The sequence below is a fragment of the Oryctolagus cuniculus genome, chromosome 2, assembly GCF_051225735.1.
Source record: "Oryctolagus cuniculus isolate XC-2025 breed Fujian yellow rabbit chromosome 2, ASM5122573v1, whole genome shotgun sequence".
Lineage (NCBI taxonomy): Eukaryota > Metazoa > Chordata > Mammalia > Lagomorpha > Leporidae > Oryctolagus > Oryctolagus cuniculus.
In genome coordinates this window covers 64,429,105-64,455,960 of record NC_142868.1, presented here as the reverse complement: position 1 = coordinate 64,455,960, position 26,856 = coordinate 64,429,105, and the positions used below count along the sequence as shown (strand labels likewise).

The 26,856-nt window shown below is 42.0% G+C and overlaps 1 protein-coding gene across 9 annotated transcripts in view; it reads right to left on the bottom strand.

Annotated features, from left to right (window-relative positions):
• Positions 1 to 26,856, bottom strand: part of TENM3 (teneurin transmembrane protein 3) — a 651,480-nt gene that overhangs the window by 451,858 nt on the left and 172,766 nt on the right. For 6 of the 9 annotated variants that reach the window (XM_070068313.2, XM_089325515.1, XM_070068315.2 and 3 more), the window contains exon 3: positions 3,342 to 3,620. The exons of the other annotated variants lie outside the window; for them this stretch is intronic. In XM_070068313.2, coding sequence (XP_069924414.1) covers positions 3,342 to 3,620 — 279 coding nt within the window. The remainder of the gene's footprint in view (positions 1 to 3,341; positions 3,621 to 26,856) is intronic. 9 annotated transcript variants of the gene reach the window in all.

Below are 26,856 nucleotides of genomic sequence, written 5' to 3'. Positions count from 1 at the left end.
TGTGTCAAGACAGGACTGCTCCCACATTCTTAAGCAGGAATGAGATTAACATCTGGAATTCCATAAGAAACTCAATTTACTACAATTGTTTCTCCTCGAGATTCTTTCTAACTTCACACTGCCATGGTTGGTGACGAGTTAGTTTTGCCAAAGAAACACTCTTACCACTTGTTGTGACTCTGCTAACACGGGAGACGCTTGACAGGGTCCAAATGTTCTTTCACTCTCATGGGATTGCTCAGGCCATCAAAATTTCATTAGCCTCACAGCCATTCTAGCACCTTCTTAACTTGAACTGTTGGCCTCTTTATCAATAAATAAACGAAATCTAACCTCTTTTAGTGACCAAACTCTTCTTTAAAGCTATAACTAGAACATCATGCATTCTACTTGCATAACTTTACAAATATTGGATAACATCTTTTCCCCAGGGAAAACAGCCTCATTCACAGTTATTTCAAAAAACATCAACAAAAACTCACATGTTAAACCAGATGAAAATAAACCAGTGTCTGCTGCCTAAAATTAGTTTCATTTTGGTGAATTATTTTGTTCATGTCTTTCATGTTTCAATTTTTGGTGATGACAGATAGACCTTCCATAGACACATCTCAAGCCATCTCACATCTCAAAATGAACACAATCAGACAACAAAAATAATTGAAGTCAACAGAAAATGCAATTGGAAAATCAACAGTTTTTCAAAGCTAGAGCAACTGAGAATACCCAAAGAGCAAATCAAATTCTTTTAGTAATTTTACATTAGAAATATTTGACTGGAAGTAGTAATGAAAGTGAAAATACGTATTAGTTTTGGAACTTTATAAAGGTGTTGGATGTTTATAAAGATGCTAGAACTTTCATTGGATGGCAAATTTTAGTTCTTCCTATAACCCAGCTTAGGAAACTTTTATAAAGCATAATATTTTTATATTAGAAAAAATCCTCACTGCTCATTTTATTCCAGAATTCAAAATTATAAGGTCTGCTAAGTATCTGATGAATACAGCCAGTATTCATTAAGAGAATTTATCTATTTTATTTTCTCTTTTGTTTTGCCTGCTTAAACTGACCTCACTAGTAATTCTTGGACCATCAAAATGTTGTTTCACAAAGCAACCACAACTAAACATCAGGAAAAAAGAATAAACACAAATTTAAGTCATCACTTTGCCAAAATCAACAAACACTGCCTTTGACACGTTACACTCTTAACTGACCTGCATACTCTCAACAAATGCTGCCAAATGTTCTGAGCTTCAAGGCAAGGCCCTTGACCGCTCTCCTCGTCTCTCACCATTCGGCTTCACAGCCACGGCTTGAAGAAATGAAAGCAGCTTTCCTTGCCCTGACTTCCCCCTAAGAACAAGGTTTCTGTGATTCCCTCAGAAAAAAATTCCTCCTTCTAGTTAGTAATAATCCATGCAAATGAAGAAGGGCAGTGGTGTGGAAAACTCTCCTCCCAACAATTTGGATACTATATACTGTCAATTACAATTAAGAAATATGCAGTTCCACACTTTCAAAAAGAAGTACCATGCACTTGGGAATTCACCATGGGATAGTTATAGTAGAAACATAAGAGTAATTTTAAAAATATTAAAATTAATTTATATTTTACCAATTTACATCTGTAACAAGATGCATTTGCTAACCGAGAGAAAGAAATTCCACCAAGGATCTGGGTGCAAAGGACAAGCTGATCCAATGTGAAAATTACTTAATAGAGGTAGATAAGGACTTTCCACGATGCAGATAATCAGAATTGAATGCATAATACTGCTGTGTCCTCCTCTTTCTTGTAACAGCACACATATTATTGTATATTTAAGGAAAATCAAATGCCAAATGCTACTTTTGAATATAATGAGTGTACCTGCTCAAGGAGTTTCATGTGAAGTACAAATGCACAGGAAGCAATATTTATATCAAATCATACACTTAAGGTTAGCGACTTCCGATTCTATAAAAATTGATATAAACACAGGATTTACTAAGGTGAATAGATTAGCAGAAGAAAATGTTGGTAGCTGGATTCTAAGACTCATTTAAAAAAAAGAAAGTCCTTCCTTCTTGTTTTGGGTTAGAATAAAGCCAGCCTCCACCAAGAAACAAAATCCAAAATGAAGAATCGGAGTGTATATTATTAATCAATCTTGATGTGGTTTAATGAACTAAAGAGTTCTACATAAGAAGTTGTTTCTGATGGTTTAAATTAGACTTACTTTTTCATGACTAGAGAGGAAATGAGTAACATGCAGAGGGAGACACAAGGTACAACGCCACACTGCGTGGTACCCAGCTGAAAGTCAAAGCTAATCATGGATATGCGTTTCTATTACAAAGAAAAACTGACAAAGTTGCTCAATAAATAAGATGAAGCATCAATGAAAAAACAACTTTCTTTTCAAATGCCATGTGATTCTTCTATTTTAATTTTCTCTTTGCTCTTTGATATACTGGAAATGCATAGCATTAATAACTCGACGGAAGTAGCGAGTGCACTGTTAATGTCAAAAGCTGAAGGAGAAAAGTGTTTGTTGTCCGATTCTTCCTTAGAAGCAGCACTGACTAAAAAATTAAGTTTCTTCTTAAATTTGCTTTTGCATATAAATTAACTCTTTTAAAATTATCTCGCACTGGTAATAAATAGGAAAGGAGTCCTGATAATTTATAAAGATGTTTTTTCTTACAATATGGAAAGCCGATGTTTTCCTAAAATCCAAGTTCTGTGGGTGGATTTAATTGCACAGTAATCCCGTCCCCAAGGCACATCAAAGGCCACACTCCCCCTCTTTACCAAGATTTCAATTGCTCTCATCAACTAGTAAGTTTAAAGCATGATCAAATGTGTTCTTCAATCACTCGAGCCCTGTTAATAAACTATTCTGTGTGCTCACTCATCCATTCTGATTCTGCAACTTCTTTAAGGTATCTTCAAGAGGAATCTACAAAGACATCTTTGATTGTAAGCAGGCTCTGGGGTAAACTTTATCAACACTTGCTTTGCTACTCCTCAGAGGATAACAGGTGACATGGTCCAGAAAGGTAATCTTTTTTTTTTCCCTGTACACAACTGTTTTTCAAAACTCCAACGAACACATCATAAACTGCTTGCATAATTTACCAATATGATGTTGAATATTGATTTTTTTTCCGGGAAAAATAAAATGCATTATTCAAGGGCAACTTTTCTGCGGGGGGGGGGGGGGGGGAGACTCTGCTACAGTAAAAGATAAAGAAAGAGATAAGAGGAAGAAAGGAAGGAAAACATGTCGCCATAGTCAACCAAAACACACAGAAGCACTGAATGCCATCGTAAAGCCAAAAGTGTGACTTACCGGTCTCACTGTCGGACTTGTTCTCGTGCTCCGTGTCCGTCAGGGTGAGCGCTGAGTTGGACCGGCTGGACAGGCAGGAGCTGCGGCCTGATTTGACCCCCCTGCCCCAAAGTCTCATGGCATGCTCTGGGGACATCACTGCTTCGTTTTCAGTATCAGCATCTGACCCTGCACTGATAGAGTAACCTCTGTGGGGGAGCCCCATTTCCGCACAAAATGCCAGTCCTCTTCGAGTTGTTGGTTCGCAAACTCCTAACTGCCTTAGGGTAAAATTCTGTCCTAATTAGGGGGAAAAAAAGATATAACAGCTAGTGAGTACATGATTAACATTCTTTTTTATTTTTTCTTAAAGACTATTTCCCTGAAACAAACAGTCAAGCATGCAGGCTTTTCAGCTGTCAGCCCCAGGTGTTTACATTCGCCCTGCACAGCACATGGTCACATGGCATATGGCACATGGGAGCGCGGGGGCTGCACGACTGCCCTGCCTACCCTGGGCTTCGAGCATCTTCGGCACCTGTGAAAGCCCATAAGCACCTCTGGTGAAACGGGCACGTTAAGGAGCACAGGTGTGAAAACCAAGCCCAGAGAAAGCAATGGCTACTAACGACAGGATCGAACTTAGCTGATGTGGAAAGCCACCAGGATTGTCCTGAGTTGGACTGAATAGGACTAAACCAAAGTCACTCCTCTCCCTACCCATATGTCCGTTCTTTGGAAGACAAGGCCTTCCCCCAGGAATAAGTTACTTGATAAGTAGAAACAGAGCTAGCTCAGTGGTCTCCTGTCTTCCTACTTTAACTTAGCAACCACTAGGAACTTGCGTCCTGTGTAGTATGCATGTGTGTTTGCATGCTTAAGTTTGGAGCATGGAGTGTAACATCTGCAGCCCATCTGGGACATCTATGCCTACTTAAACTTTCTGCTTTTAAAACCACCCCTGGAAACATCTGTATTGATCAGAATATACCTATTTTTGCAAATAAAGTGCATTCTAAAAATACAGTGGGAGTGGGAGTATTATGTATTTAAAAATTAATGATAAAGTCAACTTCCCTGAAAAATAAATGGCTGTGAACTCTGCAGGCCTTTACTAATAAATTGAGCATAATAAAACTCATGACACTGCAATAACTTAAAGCAAAAGTGTTTAAATTAGGTGACACTTTAAAATGACCGCTATTATTAATGGCTTTCCCAATCCTGTTTTTATTCTTGAAATTTCACACACATTTTATGATACTGTGGATATGAAGAGTGAGAAAAATATTTGCTTGTAGGATGCACATATGGCTTTTCCATTTCTTGTCTTATTGACATGGTAGAATATGAGATTTAGATACTAACTACAATCAAAATACATGTAAAGAATAGTAGGATACAAGACCGATTTAAGTGTTCCCACCTAATACCCAGACCTTTTAAGAATAATAAGCATTTATATTACTGCTACTTTTAATTTTCTTACTCCTATTTCTGAAATGCATGAACATTTTAAAGTTAATTAGCTGGTGTGAGAAATATACATTACATTTTTAAAAGAGTATCATAAATGATTTGTGATAAAATATGTTCAATCTTCTAGGAAATAAATCAAATATAGTGCACAACACAGTAAATATTTGGTTGTAAAGATATCAGCACCCTTTGGGTCTCAGCACATTTTAACTAGTGTGGTTAATTGCTTTATTGCTGTGGTCATATCAGAAGTTGGGGTCAGCTTTATCTCAGTCAAATTTCCAAATGCATTCTGACAAAGACATTCATAAATAAAGAAAATCAGTTACTACAATTAGCTGCAAATCAAACTGCACTTATCAGAGAGCTGTGAGTAAGGATCTGAACCAACAAGTATGTCCAGCAAAGAGAATCAAGGAAAAAGTGAGTGAATGTTGAACAACAAAAAAGCAGACAAGCTCTCCAAGGTACTGCCAGTGCTTTCAAAGAATCAGTGTGGACTATGCTGATGAAAGCACAGGCAAACAAGCAGTGTCACTGTGGATAGTTCATGGGAATACTGGGGAAAAGCTTGCTCACTGTTAGTGATATCTCATGTTTAAAACAGGGTAAGGGTTCTAGAACATCTAACTTTTGCCATCAAGTAGGTTGATTTTTCAAAATAAGAATACAGAATCGTTCTTCAAGAGGAAAAACATAAGACCCTGTGCATTTGTCCTCCATGTGGGGTGGTTCCTGCGTGGGAGAACAAAGAGAAGAGAGAAGTGAAGAGACAGCACAACTCCCTTTCTAACCTCTGAACTGGAACTGGAAACATTTCCCAAGTTACCGACTTTTCACACTATTTGCCAGCTTGATGCACGCATCTCTGAGGTGAAGGAAGCAGAATACGAGAGTCTTGATTTGCTCTCCGAGTTTGTAAACTCAGTCCCTTCTGCAATTAAATATCCCAGGCATCATCCCTAGGCGCTGAATGTGTGTCCCAAACTCTATCGACAGCCGCGCCTAGTGTCTCACAATGATTCCCAGCTATGGAAGGCTGCTTCTGAAAGCAAGCACCACAGCAGGAATCCCTGTCAGATCTCTTGGCCGAATTAAAAAGTTTGTTTTCTTTCCCATGAAGGAAGAACACTGAACTGCACCTTGCACAACCCTGGTTGAATCCACTCACCACCTCCATCAAAATTGCGTTACCACTCTATTTTATCTTCTTTCAGGTCTGTCCTAACTTGGTTTATGTAAATATGACGACCATAAAGAAAAGCTAAATTTAAAAAAAGGCTTAAAATAAATGCTTTGACAAGGGTAATTAACAATCAAAGAAAGCGTGTCATGTGAGTGTTGGGGAGTGGATCACGTTAAAATAAGTTTCGAAAGTCACAACATCAAAGTTGACTTTTGCTCCTGTCATTGGCTTCATTCAACAACATCCACACCCTAGACCTGTCTTGGTGTTTCAGTCTATTGTTGCCCATTTTCCTCTTTGGTGGAGGCCTTTTGCTTTTAGGATCCCTTGTTTTAATGCAAATACCTTTGGGGGGAAATCTAACTGTTGAACTAGAATACATTAGTCAATTCAAGTTATTCCCACCAGCTAGTAATGTTTAGCTACATAGGCTATGTTTACAGAAAACACAGGGAAGATGGTGAGAAAGTTCCCAACTGGAAGAGGAGACAGCTGGGGAGGCATGGGGCGGGTGGGGTGGCTGTGGGGAGGTCTTGAAGGCAGAGTAGGAAAGAGGAGGGCAGGCCAAGGCAGCTCAGATCCACTGGGGCCAAGCTAAACACTTGACAGTCCTGCTTAGGGTCAGCTTTGCTTCAAGGAAGGAACAATTCATTCTTACTTTCTATGGTTTCTTCAGATTGCAAAAGTGTGTGTTCCTTGCAATAATTCTAACAGCTTCTTAGAACTATACCCATGAAATACATGAAATCTCTTCTTTCAACTAATAAAAATTAAAAATAAAAAAGAGATTATTTTTCATCTTGGGTGGAGAGCCAATTTACATACTTGGAATAGTTTCAATAAACAGACTGTGTCCTCCTTAAAAAAATAATTCTAACATAATTGCCTTAGTTTTTCCTCTCTGTTATTTACAGTCTTGATATTATTCTATTTGACTATAACTGGCAATGTTATCTCCTGCACTTTGGATTTTGTTAACCCTGATCAGCAGAGCCAACAACAGTTTCCCATTACAATCTGAAACAGGACCAAAACAGTAAATTACAGCAAGAACAAAGTCTACCTGGGGGTGGAATTCATTGTGATTAAAACCCAAGGTTGGCTTGGATCAGATTAGGCATGCTTGCTTTAGGACACTCGTAAATTTGGAAATCTATATAAAGAACTGAATAAACACCACCTACACAGGTTGTATCTTTAAAAAACAAAACTTCATATTTAAAAAAAAGTGAGTGAGGGTACCTGACAGAACGGAAAGGATGCCCTAAGAACAGATACTTCAGATGAGCTTGGCACCTAACACAACTACCCCTTTAAGAAAAGAAGGGGATGAGAAAAACACTGCGCTATTTGGTCGTGTTCTCACATGGTATTTACAGCCTGGTCTGAGCAGAAGGGATTCCTCAAAGCTGCTATTAGCGATGCTCACCAGCAGGCAAGACATGTACTGTCTCCTGGATGAGCTGAAAACAGACTGCATGGAGACTGGATCCAGAGGCACAGGGTGACAGCAGCCTGTCGGGAGGGCTTCTCCCTGCTCCAATGTTTACATTTGGTTCCCTCCCTCCCTCTCTCCCTCTCTCTCCCTCTCTTTCTCCCCCACCCCCTGCTTTTTTAAAAATAAACAGTTCAGAAATAGAGCTCACTACTATAGAACATGCCCATTCAAAGAACACAGCTCAATGGTTTTTAGCAGATTCGTAGATTTCTGCACCCACGGCCACAATCAATTTTACAACATTTTAATCACTTCCTACCAGTTATCAGCCAGCTCCCCTCCCCGCTCTGACCCCTCCTTCTCACAGCTCCAGGCCACCACTAACCTACTTCTCTGTAACTCTGCCTGTTGGAGGCATGTCAAGTAAAGGAGAACCTACTGTATACTCTTTTGTGAGGGCCTCCTCCCACTAAGCATACTATTTAAAAAGTTCTTCCATGCTGCAGCGTGAGCTAGCACAGCCTTCTTTTTTGCATGGCTGAATAATATGCCATTTTATGGATATACCATATTTTATTTATCATTCATCAGTCAATGGACACTTTTTTGCTACTACAGAAATGCAGCCAGGTACACCCATGTACAAGTGTTTGCCTGTCTACATATGTTCATTTTTATGTTAGCTCTACATATAACCTTTTGAGAAACTGCCAGACTGTCATAATGGCTGTCCTATTCTATATTGCCATGAGCAGTGCATGAAGAGTCCAATTTCTATGCGTCCTAACCAACAGTTGTTACTCATTGCTTGTCTTTTATACCAGACTGCAATAAGAACCCAGTGTTTGCAATGAGGGGTTGGGACAGAGGTCACGGATACTGAATTTAGGGGGCAAATAAGAATCAATGTTCTCTTAAAAAACAGTTGGTTCTGTGGGCCTTCTCTAAAATTCATTCTTCCTTTTTCTTTTCTTTGCCTTCTATTATGCTACTTTTATTCCTTATAAAATATTTTTCCCATTAAAATTAGAAATACTCTTTGGTTCATAAATTTTATTTTTAGAATTATATCTTGTGGAAATAAAATCACTTAGCTTTATCTATTTTTAAGATTTATTTTATTTATTTGAAAGACAGAGTTAGAGAGAGAGAGGAAAGACACACAGAAAGAGATGTCTTCGATCTGCTGGTTAACTCCCTAAATGGCCACAATGGCCGGAGCTGAGCTGATCCGAAGCCAGGACCCAGGAGCTTCTTCTGGGTCTCCCATGTGGGTTCGGGGGCCCAAGTACCTGGGCCATCCTCCACTGCTTTCCCAGGCACATTAGCAGGGAGCTGGATCAGAAGTGAAGAAGCTGGTACCTGACCTGCTGCCCATATGGGGTGCCAGCACTGCAGGGCTTGAATCTGCTGCACCACAGTGCTAGCCCCAAATCACTTAACTTTAAACATATATATACAGGCGCCTGCGCTGTGGCATACCAGGGAAAGCCGCCGCCTGCAGTGCTGGCAACCCATATGGGTGCCAGTTCAAGTCCTAGCTGCTCCATTTCCAATCCATCTCTCTGCTATGGCTTGGGAAAGCAGTGGAAGATGGTACAATTCCTTAAGTCCCTGCCCCCACATGGGAGACCTGATGGAAGCTCCTGTCTCCTGACTTCAGATTGGTGCAGCTGTTGCTGTTGTGGCCAATTAGGGTGTGGACCAGCAGATGGAAGACCTCTTTCTCTCTCTACCTTTGCCTTTCAAATAAATAAATAAATCTTTTAAACACATACACACAAATATATAAGTACTTACTATGCAATTGTCACAAAATTTTAATAATCCAAATATTTATCATAAAAGGTAAATATTAATAAGTTATGCAGCCATGCTATGAGACATCCTGTGGTTAGCATACAGAAAAAGTTCGAATCTATCTTCAAATCTGGAGGGAAGTCCATTACATATATTTTAAGCTAAAAAATGTGCGTTGCAGAACATTGTGTATAAGGTGACTCCACTTTTTGAAACAAAGCAAAGAGCACCAACAGATGACATAAATCCTGATCCCAAAGGTGAGGAGGGACATATAATTGCTACCATGGGTTGTTTAGAAGGGGTTACAAAGAAAATTGGTAATTTTCTATTTTATGTATTTTAAGTTTTTTTATTTACTTGAAGATGCAGAGGGAGAATGAGAAAGCACTTCCATTTGCTGGTTTACTCCTCAAAGGCCCACACTAGCTGAGGCCGTGCGGAGCTGAAGCCAGGATGGGCTGAAGCCAGGAACTGGGAACGCGATCCAAGTCTCCCACGTGGATGGCAGGAACCCAGATGCTTGAGCCATCACCACTGTCTCCCAGGATTTGAATTAGCAGGAAGCCAGAGTCAGAAATCAGAGCTGGGAGTTAAGCCCAGGCACTGCCTGCTCCCTGGTTTACAATTTTGGATTTTTACTTTGCATGATAATTATTTCAAGAATTTTAATTTTAAAATTAAAGAAAAATTAAAGCCTATTTTTTTTTTCAAAATGCATTTTCCTGCTTTGGAGTTCCATAGTTCCTATTTAAGAATCAGAAATTTAATTTATTACCTACTGTTGGGAAAGCTGGGTTTTAAAATTCTTTCCTCATTTAAAGAAAGGAAGTATGAGAGACAGATGAGAGTATTGTTTTCCCCCATTTCAGTTCTTCATTTTTCCTTCATGATATATGGATTATTTGAAAGGGAAATAACCATCTATTTCTTCTACAGTAGCAACCCCCAAAACAGTCTGAGAAGTGGATCGATGATACATGCAATACACAGAAATAAAATAATCTCTGCCTTACTTTCCTTGGTTGCCGTGAGTGTAAATGGAGTTATTTATTTTCAGGCATAGAATGACATTTCTTCATGGGTAGAACACAACACAAAACCACCAGGTGGGCAAACATTTCTTCCCAGGCACTGTGGACTCAGCACCACCCGCCACCATATCTAAAGTGCCCCTCCCCTCCTACTTCTTTGCTGTGTTTGCAAAATGGTATGGACACCACAGAGCAATAAAGATACGTGCAGCTTTATTTCCTAGTACATATTTTCTGGGACAGTCCAAACTCTTTAACCCTGCATTACATTTTCAATATTTAAATAGACTACCCATACTAGGCATGCAGTGGAAATCTCAATAAAGGTACAAATCTTTACTTCTAAGTCCCTTCACAAAACTCTATTTTAAAAAAAATTAACTTAAAGTTGCACTAAACACCCTGAATATCCCTAGTCCATTTCAGTGTGCACTAAAATGTAAATGTCTTCCACAAAACGTTTAATTTATCTATTAATTTTTTAAAAGATGTATTTATTTGTTTGAAAAGCAGGGTTGGTTCATTCCCCAGATGACCATAACAGTCATGGCTGGGCCAGGCCAAAGCCAAGAGCCAGGAGCCAGAAGCTTCTTTTAGCTCTCCCATGTGAGTGCAGGGGCCCAAGCACTTGGGTCATCTTTTGCTGCTTTCCCAGGTGCATTAGCAGGGAGCTGGATCAGAGTGGAGCAGCTGGTACTTGGACCAGCACGCATATGGGATGCCAGCGTTGCAGACAGAAGCTTAACCTGCTATGCCACAGCACCCACCCTCTCCATTAATAAGTTTTAAACATCTAAATGTACATACTGACCTTGGGGGTCAGAAAATAATATTGGAAAGTACAGTGCTTGGATAGACAGTTCTTTGAACCAAGAGAAACTGGAAGCAGTCTCCCTGTGTCTGCCCTCCTGCTCCTTCTCCCTCAAAACAAGTCACAGAAATCAGACTCCCCCTTCCACAGGGGAGTCATAAAGAAAGGTCAGTTGATGATTCTCATTCCAGAGCAGTCCTGCCTCATTTTCCTGGGAGGAAGAAAATCTACAGCAAGGCCAAGAAGAATCTGCATAGCTCGGGCTTGCTGGCTTTCTCCATCAGCTCTGTTCCCATTAGGTTCTACCCTTTTGATCAATCACTTTTCTACAAAGCTGTCTGTTCACTGAACCTAAGCATGAAAACAGACAGCTTTCTCTGGGTCTTTGGGTTTTCATTTCTGAAGGTTCCCATGTCATGTACAACTGTGATGAGATAAATTTCTTATGCTTTTCTCTTTTAACCTGTCTTTTGATAGGAGTGTTATCTGTGGTGGGTGAGGAGAGGCATCACACCTTGCTGCCCCTGCATTAATAACCCCAAATTTCCTGGGGACATGGAGAATGACGACTGAGAGCCACACACATCATCTAACTTATTACTTGAAATACAAGTCGCTGTTGCAGGATGCCCCTTAGCAACTGTCTCATGTGCAGCAGTAGAGCACTCGGCCAACAGAAATCCAAGGTGGGCAGTAAGGTGAACTTGATGGGGTTGGTGTGCTTGAAAGCAGAGAAAAGCAGGGTTAGAATGAATGGACCTGGGGAATATTCATTTTCCTTCAAGATTCGGGGAGCCTCTAGGGGAGCGTGCACATGTGGATACTAAGTGGACAGTCTGGTGGCCCAAAGGAGAAAAGCCAGGATGTATGTCTTATGATTCCTAAAGAAAGAGCATCTCATATGCCTGTATCAGGAAAGGTTTACACGCCCAACCTCAAAAACAGGATTTAAGCAACCATTTGTAATTACAGAAATAACTCTAAAATGTTTTTTTTAATCAAAGGCATCCCCAAAATGAATTCACTTCTTGGTTGTACTTAGCGTTTCATCAGAACAATCCAAATCCTAGTGATGATAATATGCCCACAACATATCTGTTGGTATCTGATAGTCAAACTGCAGTAGGTATTGGTATAAATATGCGTATGGTTTGGCAGAAAGCAGCAGGTGTTTAATAATCGTGACTGAAGCAGCGCCACAGTGATTCACAATGTGGATCCAAAATTGGCAACATGGCAAGGAACTGGATACAAGTTTAGCAGTAAGCTGGGCGCTCAAGACATGAGACCAATAAAGACCAAGGCAGGGGGACAGGATTACCCCCACTGTGTCCCGAGGAGGGCTCTAAGCTACATCTATCTACTCACACCTTCTGGTAGGTAATCTACAAAGCAGGTGGGCAGCCCAGCCTGAAAGGAGCACTTGCCTACTTAACAGCCAAAATTAGTTAACAATCAGTTAGGCAGGGGAGCTGAAAGAGGGAGCTGAGCGGAAAACAGGAACATGAAACAATGATAAACTGCAGCTATTTAACTTGTGTCTTTAAGTACAGAAATTTAAGGTTGAGTAAACATGACCATCTAAATCCTTTAATCCTGCCGCTGACATTTATAGTGACTGAGAAGGATTAATCATTTTGATCTCCAAATGAATCATTTCAAGCAGTTAATATTTAAAAGTAATAAACTTTGGAGTTGCAGTAATTAGCCTAGTAGACCTGATTAATGTTTCGGGGTTTTGTCTCTTTTTATAAAACCCTATTCGCACAAAAAAATAAGTTTTCTGAGCACCAGAAAGTATCTCAGAAAATATGAAAAAGGGCCTCAGATTCTTTTCATTTTTATGCGATGACAGAGGTGAGGGGAAATGTGGGGGAAATGAGAAGTTTGGGGTCTAACTGGAAATTCATAGTGGCATTAAGTGCTGAATGGGAAGACCATATGGTCGTATTTCTTCTGAAGTCTAGGATCAGTTCCCATTATTCACTATAATGGCATCCAAGACTAAATCTCAGTCTTAAAATTAAACGCATTTTCCTTTTGGCTCCCAAATCTTCCTCTTTCAGGATTTCTAACATGTCTGAATGTTTAATATATTTTCATAATGAAAAAAACAAACAAAAAGAAAAATAAGAAAAACCATTATTCCATTTTACTTCCAAAGCAGGATAAAACAGCACAGATACATAATTAGTATCTTAAAGCAGTTATTAATAGTATTTTTATATATGCCCAATGCTGTGACATTCTAAAATTATATGCATCACCTTCATGTTCTACATTTAAGAAACACAAATTCTTTTGACATATCTGGAACATATTGTATAGATAAACATTTAAAATTACTTATTTTTATAATATTCTAGTAATAAAGCTGCCCCAAAAAGAGTAATCTATATCTAAGAGCTTAAAATGGGCCTTTTTCTATTTTGAAATTGATGAAAACATTAGAAAGACGTGGACCCATCTATTTGTCACCAACTCTTTGCTCCCTCACGTAGGCCTGGCTACCTTGTGCATGCTATTATCTTAATGGGGAAAACGTCTCTATCCAGCAAAATGCTGCAGTGCCACCGCAACAGAGGTGGTTGTGAAGAGAAGATTGTGGTTAGGGTTCAGTAGAGACAATGTGACTATGCCCTCAGCACCAAATCAATTCTCACCCTAGCTGAAGCTGGATGAGCAGAAAAATACAAGCCCTAAACGTCACATTCAATTACAGTTGTTTGAACACGCCTACCTTTATTTGTGTTTTAATTATAAATGTAGATATTAATTTTATCTGCAGCGAATTACACAGATCTGAAGTGGAAGCTTCCATGAGTTTTAATACATGCATCCACCACAACCCCAAGCAACGGACAGCGAATCCCTATCACATCCACAAAGCTCTCCCCAGCCGCACAGGCCACCAATCACTGTTCTGATTCTTTTAACATAGGTTACTTTCTGTCTATTCTTGAACTTCATATATAGTCACACAGTTTGTGGTGAGTCCCTTTGCTTAATGGAATGTGTCTCAAGGTTTGCCCACATTACTATGCGTACCAGTAGCTCATTCCTTTATATTGCCAAGTTGTATTCTACTGTGTGAATATACTACAATTTGTTACACCCACCCATTTGGTGAGGCCACTTTGGGCCTGTTGTGATTAAAGCTGCCACGAACATTATGTTTTTTCATTTATTCAGGGCACATACTTAGGAGATGATTTTCAGGGTTGAGAGGATGATGCTATTTTTTTACCTTATATAAGAAATTGCCAGTTTTCAAAACAGTTGCACTCAAAAGTAAAATATGCTAAAAGGCAACAAATATATTTAGCTTGTCATTGTGGGGCTTTAGTTAAAATCGGAAAGATGACCAAGTATAGATTAGAAAAATGAGTGGACTGGATTTGTCTCCAGTTATTCCTACCTCCAGTAGTCACCAGTTCTTGACTGTGTGAGCATTTTGACCAATCTGTTTTCCTCATCGAGAAAGATCTCAAAAATTTCTCAACTGGGGCCGGCGCTATGGCATAATGGGCTAAGCCTCTGTCTGTGACACTAGCATCTTATATGGGTGCCAGCTGCTCTTCTTCCAACCCAGCTCTCTGGTAGGGCCTGGGAAAGCAGTGGAAGATGGCCCAAGTCCTTGGGCCCCTTGCACCCATGTGGGAGACTCTGAAAAAGCTCCTGGCTCCTGGTTTTGGATTGGCCCAGCTCGAGCTGTTGCAGCCATTTGGGGAGTGAACCAGCAGATGGAAGACCTTTCTCTCTGCATGTCTATCTCTCCCTCTCTGAAACTCTGCTTTTCAAATAAATAATTCTTTTTAAAAAATCCCCAACCACCTAAGTCTGTGCAGAGGAAGAGAGAAGGTAGCACATTGGACCAGGAAACCAAACTGAAAACAGCAGCATCATGAGTCCAGGGAGGATGAATGGGAGAGAAAAGGTCATGAGTGAGAGTCCCAGGGATCCCCTTTAGCACTGGGGACTTTTGGTCTATACTTCATTCCTAATGGAAGTCAAGAGCACCATGCCATTTCTCACTGGGTTCCTCCCAAACACCATACTTGAAGTTCATCCTGAATTGAAAACCAACCATCATGATAGCCTGGCCATTAACAAGCAGGGTATTCTACCCAGCTGCCTGGAGAGGTGCTTTTCCCCCTCCAACTCCTCACGTACAGAATCTGTCTGCTGCAGTTCCATGCAGATGTTATTTCTTGCCTTGGATCTTTGGTGATTTCAAATTGGAAGACTAGGAGCTGGCACTGTGGTTCAGAAGATTAAGCAGTTGCTTGATGCTGGCATCCCAAATCACAGCACGGGTTCGAGTCCCGGCTGTTCCACCTTCCTGCCAGTGTATCTGAGAAAGCAACGGAAGATGGTCCAAATACTTGGACCATTGCCTTCCACCCACATGGGAGACCAGGACGGACTTCCTGGCTTCAGGCTTTGGCCTGAACCAACTTAGCCATAGCAGCCATTTGGGAAGTGAACCAGAGGATGGAAACACTGTGTCTGTGTGTGTGTGTGTGTGTGACTGTCTTTGAAACAAATAAATCTTAAAGTGAAATTTGAAGAGTTTCCTTCATAGACCCACTCTCCAAATAAAACCTCTATTAATATTTTACCACTCTTTTACTTTGTTTCAGTTTTTTGATAATTCTATAGATTTTTGTTTTTTAAAAAATTATTTATTTGAGAGGTAGAATTACAGACAATGAGAGGGAGAGACAGAGAGAAAGGTCTTCCTTCCACTGGTTCACTCCCCAAATGGACACAACAGCCAGAACTGTGCTGATCCAAAACCAGAAGCCAGGAGCTTCTGTCTGGTCTCCTACGTGGCTACAGGGTCCCAAGCACTTGGGCCAGACTCTACTGTTTTCCTAGACCATAGCAGAGAGCTGGATTGGAAAAGGAGCAGCCGGGACTCGAACCAGCGCCCATTTGGGATGTTGGCGCTGCAAGTAGAGGATTAACCTATTCTGCCACAGCACCAGCCCGCTTATCTTTATATATATAAAGATTTATCGGCCGGCGCCGCGGCTCACTAGGCTAATCCTCCGCCTTGCGGCGCTGGCACACCAGGTTCTAGTCCCGCTCGGGGCACCGGATTCTGTCCCGGTTGTTCCTCTTCCAGGCCAGCTCTCTGCTGTGGCCAGGGAGTGCAGTGGAGGATGGCCCAAGTGCTTGGGCCCTGCACCCCATGGGAGACCAGGAGAAGCACCTGGCTCCTGCCTTCAGATAGGCGCGGTGCGCTGGCCGCAGTGGCCATTGGAGGGTGAACCAACGGCAAAGGAAGACCTTTCTCTCTGTCTCTCTCACTGTCCACTCTGCCTGTCAAAAAAAAAAAAAAAAAAGATTTATCTATTAGAAAGGCAGAGTTACAGAGAGGCAGAGGCAGAGACGCAGAGACAGAGAGAGAGAGAGAGAGAGAGTGAGAGAGAGAGAGAGAGAGAGTTTTCCATTCACTGATTCACTCCCAAATGGCTGGAACTGGGCTGATCCAAAGCCAGGAGATAGGAGTTTCTTCTGGGTCTCCCACATGGGTGCAGGGGCCCAAGGACTTGGGCCATCTTCTACTGCTTTCCCCGGCCATAGCAGAGAGCTGAATGAGAAGTGGAGCCACTAGGACTCAAACTGGCACCCAAAAGGGATGCTGGCACTGCAGGCAGTGGCTTTACCCCCTAAGTCACAGCACCGGCCTCCCATTTCATATATTTTTATGAAGAATGTTGAGTAAAGCTATTCATGAATTATTATTTTTTTTGTGCTTCTTAACCCAAAACTTCACCAGAGTGCAGAAAGCGCTCACATTGGAAATACATGTTGAGAAGCAGATAAGTGCGGAACGCGGTTTTGCATGAAAACAATGCAAGGGCCAGTGCTGCGGCTCACTAGGCTAATCCTCTGCCTGCGGTGCCGGCACACCGGGTTCTAGTCCCGGCTGGGGCACCGGATTCTGTCCTGGTTGTTCCTCTTCCAGTCCAGCTCTCTGCTGTGGCCCAGGAGTACAGTGGAAGATGGCCAAGGTCCTTGGGCCCTGCACCCGCATGGGAGACCAGGAGGAAGCACTTGGCTCCTAGCTTTGGATCAGTGCGGTGCACCAGCCGCAGCAGCCATTGCGGGGTGAACCAATGGAAAAAGGAAGACCTTTCTCTTTGTCTCTCTAACTCTGCCTGTCCAAAAAAAAAAAAAAAAAAAGAAAAAGAAAAAAGAAAAAAGAAAACAATGCAAGGGATGGCACGACGGAATGAATGGGCAGATCTACTACGGTCCAGACATTTGGAGAACTGGGTTAACACAGGAGCACATGGCTTCTCCGAAAAGCATGTGCTCCAAGTTCCAACTGGAAGACCTCTCCTCTGGGCGTCTTTTCCATGAGCTCTGCTTCTCCAGCTGGGAAGACTCCCTGGGCAGATCAGTGGCAAGCACTTGACTACATGGGGGTCAGCGAGGCATGCCAGGAGAGGAGCCATGCAATGGGGATGTCAGACATAGGATTAGCTACTGCCTCTCCCATCTTTACTGACATGGATCCCAGATTTTCTTTCATGATTTGTGGCATTTTCCCACCAGGTTGTTAAGTATTTCCATTTTCATGTTGTAAAAGTCAGGGGGCCGGTGCTGTGGCATAGTGGGTTAAACCACTGCCTGAAGCGCCGGCACCCCATGTGGGCACCAGTTGAAGCCCCAGCTGCTTCACTTTTGATCCAGCTCTATTCTATGGTCTGGGAGAGCAGTACAAGATGGCCCAAGTTCTTGGGCCCCTGTACCCACATGAGAGATCTGGAGGAAACTCCTGGCTTTGGATTGTCACAACTCTGGCTGTTGCGGCCAATTGGGGAGTAAACCAGTGGATGGAAGACTGACTCACTCACTCTCACTCTCTCTCTCTCTCTCTCTCTCTCTACCTCTTCTTCTCTGTGTAACTCTTTCAAATAAATAATTTTTTTTTTTTAAAAGAAAGAGCCGGCGCCGCGGCTCACAAGGCTAATCTTCCGCCTTGCAGCGCTGGCACACCGGGTTCTAGTCCCGGTCGGGGTGCCGGATTCTGTCCCGGTTGCCCCTCTTCCAGGCCAGCTCTCTGCTGTGGCCAGGGAGTGCAGTGGAGGATGGCCCAAGTGCTTGGGTCCTGCACCCCATGGGAGACCAGGATAAGTACCTGGCTCCTGCCATTGGATCAGCGCGGTGTGCTGGCCGCAGTGTGCTGGCCGCGGGGGCCATTGGAGGGTGAACCAATGGCAAAGGAAGACCTTTCTCTCTCTCTCTCTCTGTCCACTCTGTCAAAAAAATAAAATAAAATAAAAGAATTTGGGGCTGGCACTTTGGCGTAGTGGGTAAAGCTGCTGCCTGCAGTGCCAGCATCCCATATTGGCACCAGTTCGAATCCTGGCTGCTCCACTTCTGATCCAGCTCTCTGCTATGGCCTGGGAAAGCAGTACAACATGGCCCAAGTCCTTGGGTAACTGCCCCTGTATAGGAGACCTGGAGTAGGCTCTTGGCTCCTGGCTTCAGATTGGCACAGCTCCGGCCATTGTAGCCAATTGGGGAGTAAACCAGAAGACGGAAGACCTCTCTCTCTCTCTCTCTCTGCCTCTCCTTTTCTCTCTGTGTAACTGACTTTCAAATAAATAAATCTTTAAAAAAAAGTCACACAGTATATTACCAGTATAAATTATATATAGAGATAGTATATTGGTAAAAATTATAATATATAATTATATATATGTATATGTATATATATATACATAAATATATCACGTGAAGTATATTTTCCAAGATAATGATTTTGTTGGAGCAGCTTTTCAGCCTAGTGGCTAATATGCTCATACCCATATGGGAATGCCTGGATCTGATACCCAGCTCTGGCTCCTGACCCTAATTTCCGGCTAATGCAGTCCCTGTGAGGCAGTTGCTGATGCCTCAAGCAGTTGGGGTCCTGCCACCTAAACAGGAGAGCTGGACTGACTTCCTGGCTTATCCCAGCCCAGCTCCAGCCACTGCAGGCTTTTGGGGAGTGAACTGGTAGATGACTGGTTCGAAGATATCTTTCTTTCTCTTCCCCCTTTCAAAAAAACAAATAATTTTTTAAAATAATGATTTTGTTTCTGGTTACTTTAACTTCATACAAAAGACCTGAAAGAAAGAAAGAAAAATCTAAATCTAGCTTTTCTGGAGTTTTCTTTGTTCATTAGAATGGTCTCCCCAACATGCGGCAGCCTGTGTGGACTCACAACCACTTTCTCCTTGCCACCTTCTGCTGTAAGGACTGCAAAGCAAAAATAGTAAATGTTTCTTCTTCCCGCGCAGCTAAGTATGGCCATGTATAGCAGTTTTGGGAAAAGGAGATGCAGGAGCAAGTCTCACAGCAGCAAAAAGAATCACCCAACACAGAGTCGGCCTCCTGCTTTGTACCTGCACTCATTCCAAAAGGACTATGAAACAACACCTGGGATGACCTGGGGATCCACCACCAAGAGCCACACACCACAGACGGCAGAGCAAGCACCTCATAGAAGGAACCTGGGTCCTTGATGGCAGCACTAAACCCTGGCCCATCTACCCTGCGATTTCTTGTTTTGTAAGGAAATAAATCTTTGGGGTTCAAGTCCTTGTTCTTGGAGCTCTGTCTGCTCCTCATGGCTCAAGGCCTTCCTGTCTAATTCGGTCTCCCAAATTAACTCACAGATTGCTTACGGCTTTATTTTTTACATTTGTCTTTAATCCATCTCAATGTATTTTTGAATACGCTGAGCGATATGGGTCCAATTTTACATTCTTCCAGATGGATAACCAGTTGTGCCAGCACCATTTATCAAATCCCACCGAACAGAAAAACCATTTTTTGTTTTATGTTATATTATCCTATATACTAGGATCTATTTCTGAAATTTTAGTTTATTCCACTAATCTAATCTGCTTGTCTTTATTTATGCAAATAAAATAGAAGAAGTGATTACAGCAGCTTCAGGGTATTTTAGAAAACAGTCATTTGTTCCCATTTGCCTTTTAAATCTGTTTGTGGCTATTTTCAGATGTTTACTCTTCCACAAGAGTTTTAAAATCACTTACCTCAATTAAAATTAACCCCCCCCCCCACTGGAATCTTAGCTGATAGCCTTGACTTCCACACAATCAAGAGCTGACATTTTTATAACATCAGCCTTCCTATCTCAAAACACTGTCCATTTGCTGACATATTGCTTTTATGTCTTGCAATGATATCTTATAGATCCTCTACATTAAGACCCTTAATATGCTTGCAAAATATATTCTGAAGAATTTTATGGTGCTTATTGCTTTTGTTACAGGATTTCTTCTCTACTTCCAAATTTAGCCAATTATTACTTAATAATTACTATAATTATTTAATAACAGTATATAACATTCATCAAGCATTATTCCAGATTACTGGTACTTGTATTGACTCATTTATCCTCAAAAATGACAGCATGATTTATGTACAAGAAAATCAAAGCACAGAGAAATTAAAGAATTAGTCCAAGCCAGTTACTAGGCCATGACTGGGTAAGTGAATGCTCAACTGATGAATGGCAGAGCTGGGATTCAAATACAAGGGATCCAGAATTGATAGCCTTAACTATGATGCTACACTACCTATGACATCCGTGCATCTCATATCCATCTACATACCAAATTCACTCTAAATCCTTTTTATTTCTAGAGACACACAGACCCATGTAGTTGACAAAAATGCTGATTTCCTCCTAAGATATGTATAGCCTAATTTTGTTCCCTTATTATAGTTGCTAAAATATGAAAAATAAATTTAAATGGTGACAGTAGGTGCATGAATTATATTCCTGAATTTTACTGAAATGTTCAGTCTTTAACATTATAATGCTGTTTACTTTTTTGATTGATCATCTTAAATCCTTAACTGTTTTTCTTCTTTTTTTCATTTATTTGCTATTATTTTAATAAAGAATGGTTTCTAAATTTTATCTAAGACCTTTTCATCATCTATTGATAAAATCATGTTTTCTACTTTGATTTATTGATCTAATTATGCTATAAGAGTTCCTAACATTGAAAAATCCTTCGTTATCTCCAAAGATTAGTAACCATGTGGTTATTAATTTGGTATAGCATATTCTTTTCATTCATTGCAGGATTCTTAAATACAAATAGGTGTTTAGCATTTTTACACACACTTTGGGAAGCAATTTTGGTCTAAATAGCTTCTTTTTTATACCATTTTAAATTTTTTCCTTTTTTTTTTAAACTAAGATTATTCTGACTTCATAATGTGAATTTTGAAACTTTCCACTTGTCATTTTTGGAGCTGGAAGGTTGTGCATAGGGTTGCCTAGTTTTTTTGGAGGTTTTTTTTTTTTTTTTTTTTTGAGAGAGCGAGAAAGATAGACAGAACTCCCATCTGCTGGATCACCTCCAAACGCCTATGACAACAGGTGGGACTGGGGAGGGCCAAAGTCAGGAGCAAGGAACTCAATCCAAGTTTCCCATGCCTTTGACAAGAACCCAATTCCTGGGGCCGGCGCCGTGGCTCACTTGGGTAATCCTCCGCCTTCGGTGCCAGCATCCCATATAGGTGCTGCGTTCTTTTTTTTTTTTTTTTTTTTTTTTTTTGACAGGCAGAGTGGACAGTGAGAGAGAGAGACAGAGAGAAAGGTCTTCCTTTGCCGTTGGTTCACCCTCCAATGGCCCCCGCGGCCGGCGCGCTGCGGCCGGCGCACCGCGCTGATCCGATGGCAGGAGCCAGGTACTTCTCCTGGTCTCCCATGGGGTGCAAGGCCCAAGCACCTGGGCCATCCTCCACTGCCTTCCCGGGCCACAGCAGAGAGCTGGCCTGGAAGAGGGGCAACCGGGACAGAATCCGGCGCCCCAACCGGGACTAGAACCCGGTGTGCCGGCGCCACTAGGCGGAGGATTAGCCTAGTGAGCCGCGGCGCCGGCCCAGGTGCTGCGTTCTAGTCCCGGCTGCTCCTCTTCCAGTCCAGCTCTCTGCTGTGGCCCGGGAAGGCAGTGGAGGATGGCCCAAGTCCTTGGGCCCTGCACCCGCATGGGAGACCAGGAGGAAGCACCTGGCTCCTGGCTTCAGATCAGTGCAGTGCGCCGGCTGTAGCGGCCATTTGGGGGGTGAACCAACGGAAGGAAGACCTTTCTGTCACTGTCTAACTCTACCTGTCAAATAATTAAAAAAAAAAAAAAAGAACCCAATTCCTTTAGTCATCTCTGCTGTCTTCCAGGTCCACATTAGCAGGAAACCAGAGTCAGGAACTGGAGCTGGGAATCAGACCTGGTTATCCTAAAGGAAGTTATGAGTATCTTAACCTTGAGCTTAACCTAGGCTCTACTGATAAGCTTTTTGAACATAGTTTGCAAACTATGTAAAATGCATCTAGGAACGCTTTTGGCCCTTATAATGGTGCCTTTTAAATCATCTTTCTAATTCTTTCTAAGATAACTGGCTTTAACAAGCTTTCTCCATGTTCTGAAATCATTTGAGGTTAATTATGTTTTCTGAGAAATAATAAATTCCTCTAGATTGTTTTATATTTATTGGTTGGAATAATCCCATTTAGTTTTCACAATCTTTCCAATATATCTTTATTTTTTAATTAGGATCATGAGGTGTTATGTGTTTAATTAGTCTTTTCACAGAATCAACTTATCTTTTTGCTGTTGTTGTTGTTCATTTTTGTTATTTGGAAAGGCAGAGAGACAGAAAAAGACAGAAAGAGAAAGAACGAGAAGATCCCATCCATTGGTTCACTCCCCAAATGACTGTAGGGCTGCGATAAAGACAGGAGCTGGGAATTCAAGCCAGGACTCTATGTGGGCAGCAGAAATCCAGTTACATGAGCCATCACCACTGCTTCCTAGAGTGTGCATTAGTAGGATGCTGGAGACAGTACCAAACCCAGGTACTCTGATATGGGATGCAGGTATCCTAATTCTAGACTTGTCTGTTTTTAATCTCACTTTTATTCTTTTTATCTACCTGGGATTATTTAGTTTTCTCACTAAACTCATTTCTTAATTTGTATTGTAAATTCCTATCCTGTCACTCTTTGTTCTTTTTTTTATTTTTTATTTAGTAAATATAAATTTCCATAGTACAGTTAATGGATTACAATGGCTTCCCCCCCCCCCCCCCGGATAATTTCCCTCCCACTCACACCCCTCCCATCTCCCGCTCCCTCTCCCATTCCATTCACATCAAGATTCATTTTCAATTATCTTTAAATACAGAAGATCAATTCAGTATATATTAAATAAAGATTTCATCAGTTTGCACCCACAAAGAAACACAAAGTGTAAAATACTGTTTCAGTACTAGTTATAGCATTACTTCACATTGGACAACACACTAAGAACAGACCCCACATGAGAAGTAAGTACACAGTGACTCCTGTTGTTGACTTAACAATTTGACACTCTTGTTTATGGCGTCAGTAATCTCCCTAGGCTCTAGTCAGGAGTTGCCAAGGCTATGGAAGCCTTTTGAGTTCGCCGACTTCGATCTTATTCCGACAGGGTGATAGTCAAAGTGGAAGTTCTCTCCTCCCTTCAGAGAAAGGTACCTCCTTCTTTGATGGCCCTGTTCTTTCCACTGGGATCTCACTCACAGAAATCTTTCATTTAAGTCTTTTTTTTTTTTTTTTCCAGGGTGTCTTGGCTTTCCATGCCTAAAATACTCTCATGGGCTCTTCAGCCATATCCGAATGCCTTAAGGCTGATTCTGAGGCCAGAGTGCTATTTAGGACATCTGCCATTCTATGAGTCTACTGTGTATCCCGCTTCCCATGATGGATCCTTCTCTCCCTTTTTGATTCTATCAGCTAGTATTAGCAGACACTAGTCTTGTTTGTGTGATCCCTTTGACTCTTAGACCTCTCAGTGTGATCAATTGTGAACTGAAATTGATCACTTGGACTAGTGCGATGGCATTGGTACATGCCACCTTGATGGGATTGTATTGGGATCCCCTGGCACGATTCTAACTCTTTGTTTTATAAACATATTTATTCTTTACATAGTTTTCCAATGATTATGCTTTCACTAACTCCCATAAATTTTGGAAGTAGAATTTTCTTTTTATTGCTTCTTATAATAGTCAAGGAATGTCATAATCCATAGGGGGAAAAGTATTTGTTTACCTTTTAATTCTAATTTTCTGAATTTTATGATCTAGGGGCCTGGCGCTGTGGCACAGCGAGTAAAACCACCACCTGCAGTGCTGGCATCCCATGTGGGCACCAGTTTGAGTCCTAGCTGTCCCACTTCTGATCCAGCTCTCTGCTATGACCTGGGAAAGCAACAGAAGATAGCCCAAGTCCTCGGGCCTCTGTAACCGTGTGGGAGACCCGAAGGAAGCTCTTGGCTCCTTCCTTCAGAACGGTGCACCTCCAGATATTGTGGCCAATTGGGGAGTGAACCAGCAGATGAAAGCCCTCTCTCTCTGCCTCTCCTCTCTTTGTATAACTCTGACTTTCAAATAAATAAATAAATATAAATAAATCTTTAAAAAAATTTTATGATCTAAAGTTTTGTCTAATAAAATATCTTCTAAATTTTTTCTTTTTGTGACCAAATTCAAAATTGGTTTCTGCAACTCTTTCAACAGAAACAGCAACATGGAAACTACCATTTCTGACATATACATCTCTGTAGCTTCAAGTTTTATTTATGTAAATTATATATATAATATTTACCTTAGCTAAAAATTTTGCTTGATGTTATATAATTGCTATCTTATTTTTATCTTCTAGCTCTGCTTGATTTTGAAGGAGATGAGTCAAATTAGTATAGCATAAATATGCCTTAACAAGTGGCTGGCATTTGTCACAGCGGTTAAGATGCTACTTGGGATGCCTGCATCCCATGACAGAGAACTTGGGTTCAAGTTCCAATTTTGTTGGTGATTCCAGCTTCCCGCAAGTGTGTACCCTGAGAAACAGCATGTGATTGCTCCAGTTGTTGGGTTGCTGCCACCCACAGGGGTGCCCCAAATTGAGTTCCTGCCTCTGGCATTGGCCTGACCCAGCCTCAGCTGTTGCAGGCTTTTGATTAGGAGATGGGAGACCTGTCAATCTCTCCTTCTAATAAAAATAAGTAAATCTTGACCTTCACTGCTCATTTTTTAAAAAATTTTTTTTACTCTTTTTTATTTGACAAGTACAGTTTAGACAGTGAGAGAGAGAGAGAGAGAGAGAGAGAGAGAGAGAAAGGTCTTCCTCCCCCTGGTTCACTCCCCAAATGGCCGCTACAGCCGGTGCTGCGCCTATCAGAAGCCAGGAGCCAGGTGCTTCTTCCTGGTCTCCCATGCGGGTGCAGGGGCCCAAGCACTTGGGCCATCCTCCACTGCCTTCCTGGACCACAGCAGAGAGCTGGACTGGAAGAGGAGCAACTGGGACTAGAACCCAGTGCCCATATGGGATGCCGGTGCCACAGGCAGAGGATTAACTAAGTGAGCCATGGCGCCGGCCCCTGCTCATTTTCACCCAGTGCTTTCTGATCTGCTTCATTGGCACCCTGTACCACTTTCTGTGTCCCACTGCCATTCAGCATGTAATTTTCCTAGGGTATCTTAGGGAACAATGGAAAGACCTGTTGCATTCTAAGGGTAAGCCTTTCCATGGCCTGGTTTCCCCAGCCGGCACTCTCATACCATCAAGAGTGGAGAAATGTCCCTGTTTAGATTCCCCCAGCTCCTGAGGAGCAAGGAAACCAGCTGCTCGTAGAAGGCAACTGTCACCCAAGTGGGGCCGTCAGAGGTGAGTCACACCAGAAATCAGGGAGTGGGGCCCACGCTGTGGCATAGCTGCTTAAGCCATGGCCTGCAATGCCGCCATCCCATATGGGCACCGCTTCCAATCTTGGCCGCTCCACTTCCGATCCAGCTCCCTGCTAATGTGCGGGGGAAAGCAGCCAAAGATGGCCCAGGTGCTTGGGCCCCTGCATCCACATGGGAGAGCCAGAAGAAGCTCCTGGCTCTTGGCTTCGGCCTGGCACAGCCCTGGTCATTGCAGCCGTTTGCAGAGTGAAACAGCAGGTGGAAGACCTCTCCCTCTCTCTCTCCTCTCTCCCTCTTTCAAATAAATAAATCTTAAAAAAAGAAAGTCAGGGAGTGCCTGTGTTGTCCACCTGCCTTGGTCCTTCCCTTCTCTTTTTTGCAATTGTATTTTCCATTGGAATTTCAGTTACCTGTGAACACAGACATTTTATGCTACTTATTTTTCCAATTTAAAAGAGACAGTTTTCCTCCTGTTGCCATTCTTAAATGAAGAATACACGACAGTCTCTTCATTGTAAAATTCAGACTCACAACACCTACACTGATTGCTGAGGGTTAAACGCTTCGGGTGGGCACTGCCTCCAGGGTGGTTCTTTTGAGCCTTCTGCGGCTGTGGAACAAAAGTGTTCTCATTTCCAGACGTCACCCTTACGGCCAGCACCCCTGCTGGAGTTGATAAGCTTTCTTATTTGGTCAGGAGTACGACAGGCAATGTGCAGAACACAAGGAACTGAGGCGGAGGGGAAGAAAAGATCTTTTCTTTTATCGCGTCTCTGAAGCCGTGGGCTGATCTTACACAGCTGTTCCCTAAGACGGGTGTCTCTGACCCGACGGGATAAATTCTCTTCAAAGAAAATACTATCCAAGAATGCAAAACCAGTTACATTAGCGGGTCCCCGTCACACCTACAGAGAGCTCCACGGCTGCCAGCAGAGCAACTATTTCCACCATCAGCGAACCACACGGAAGGCAGGGGTGCACGGGAGCAGGCCCACCCGAGAGCCACACACAC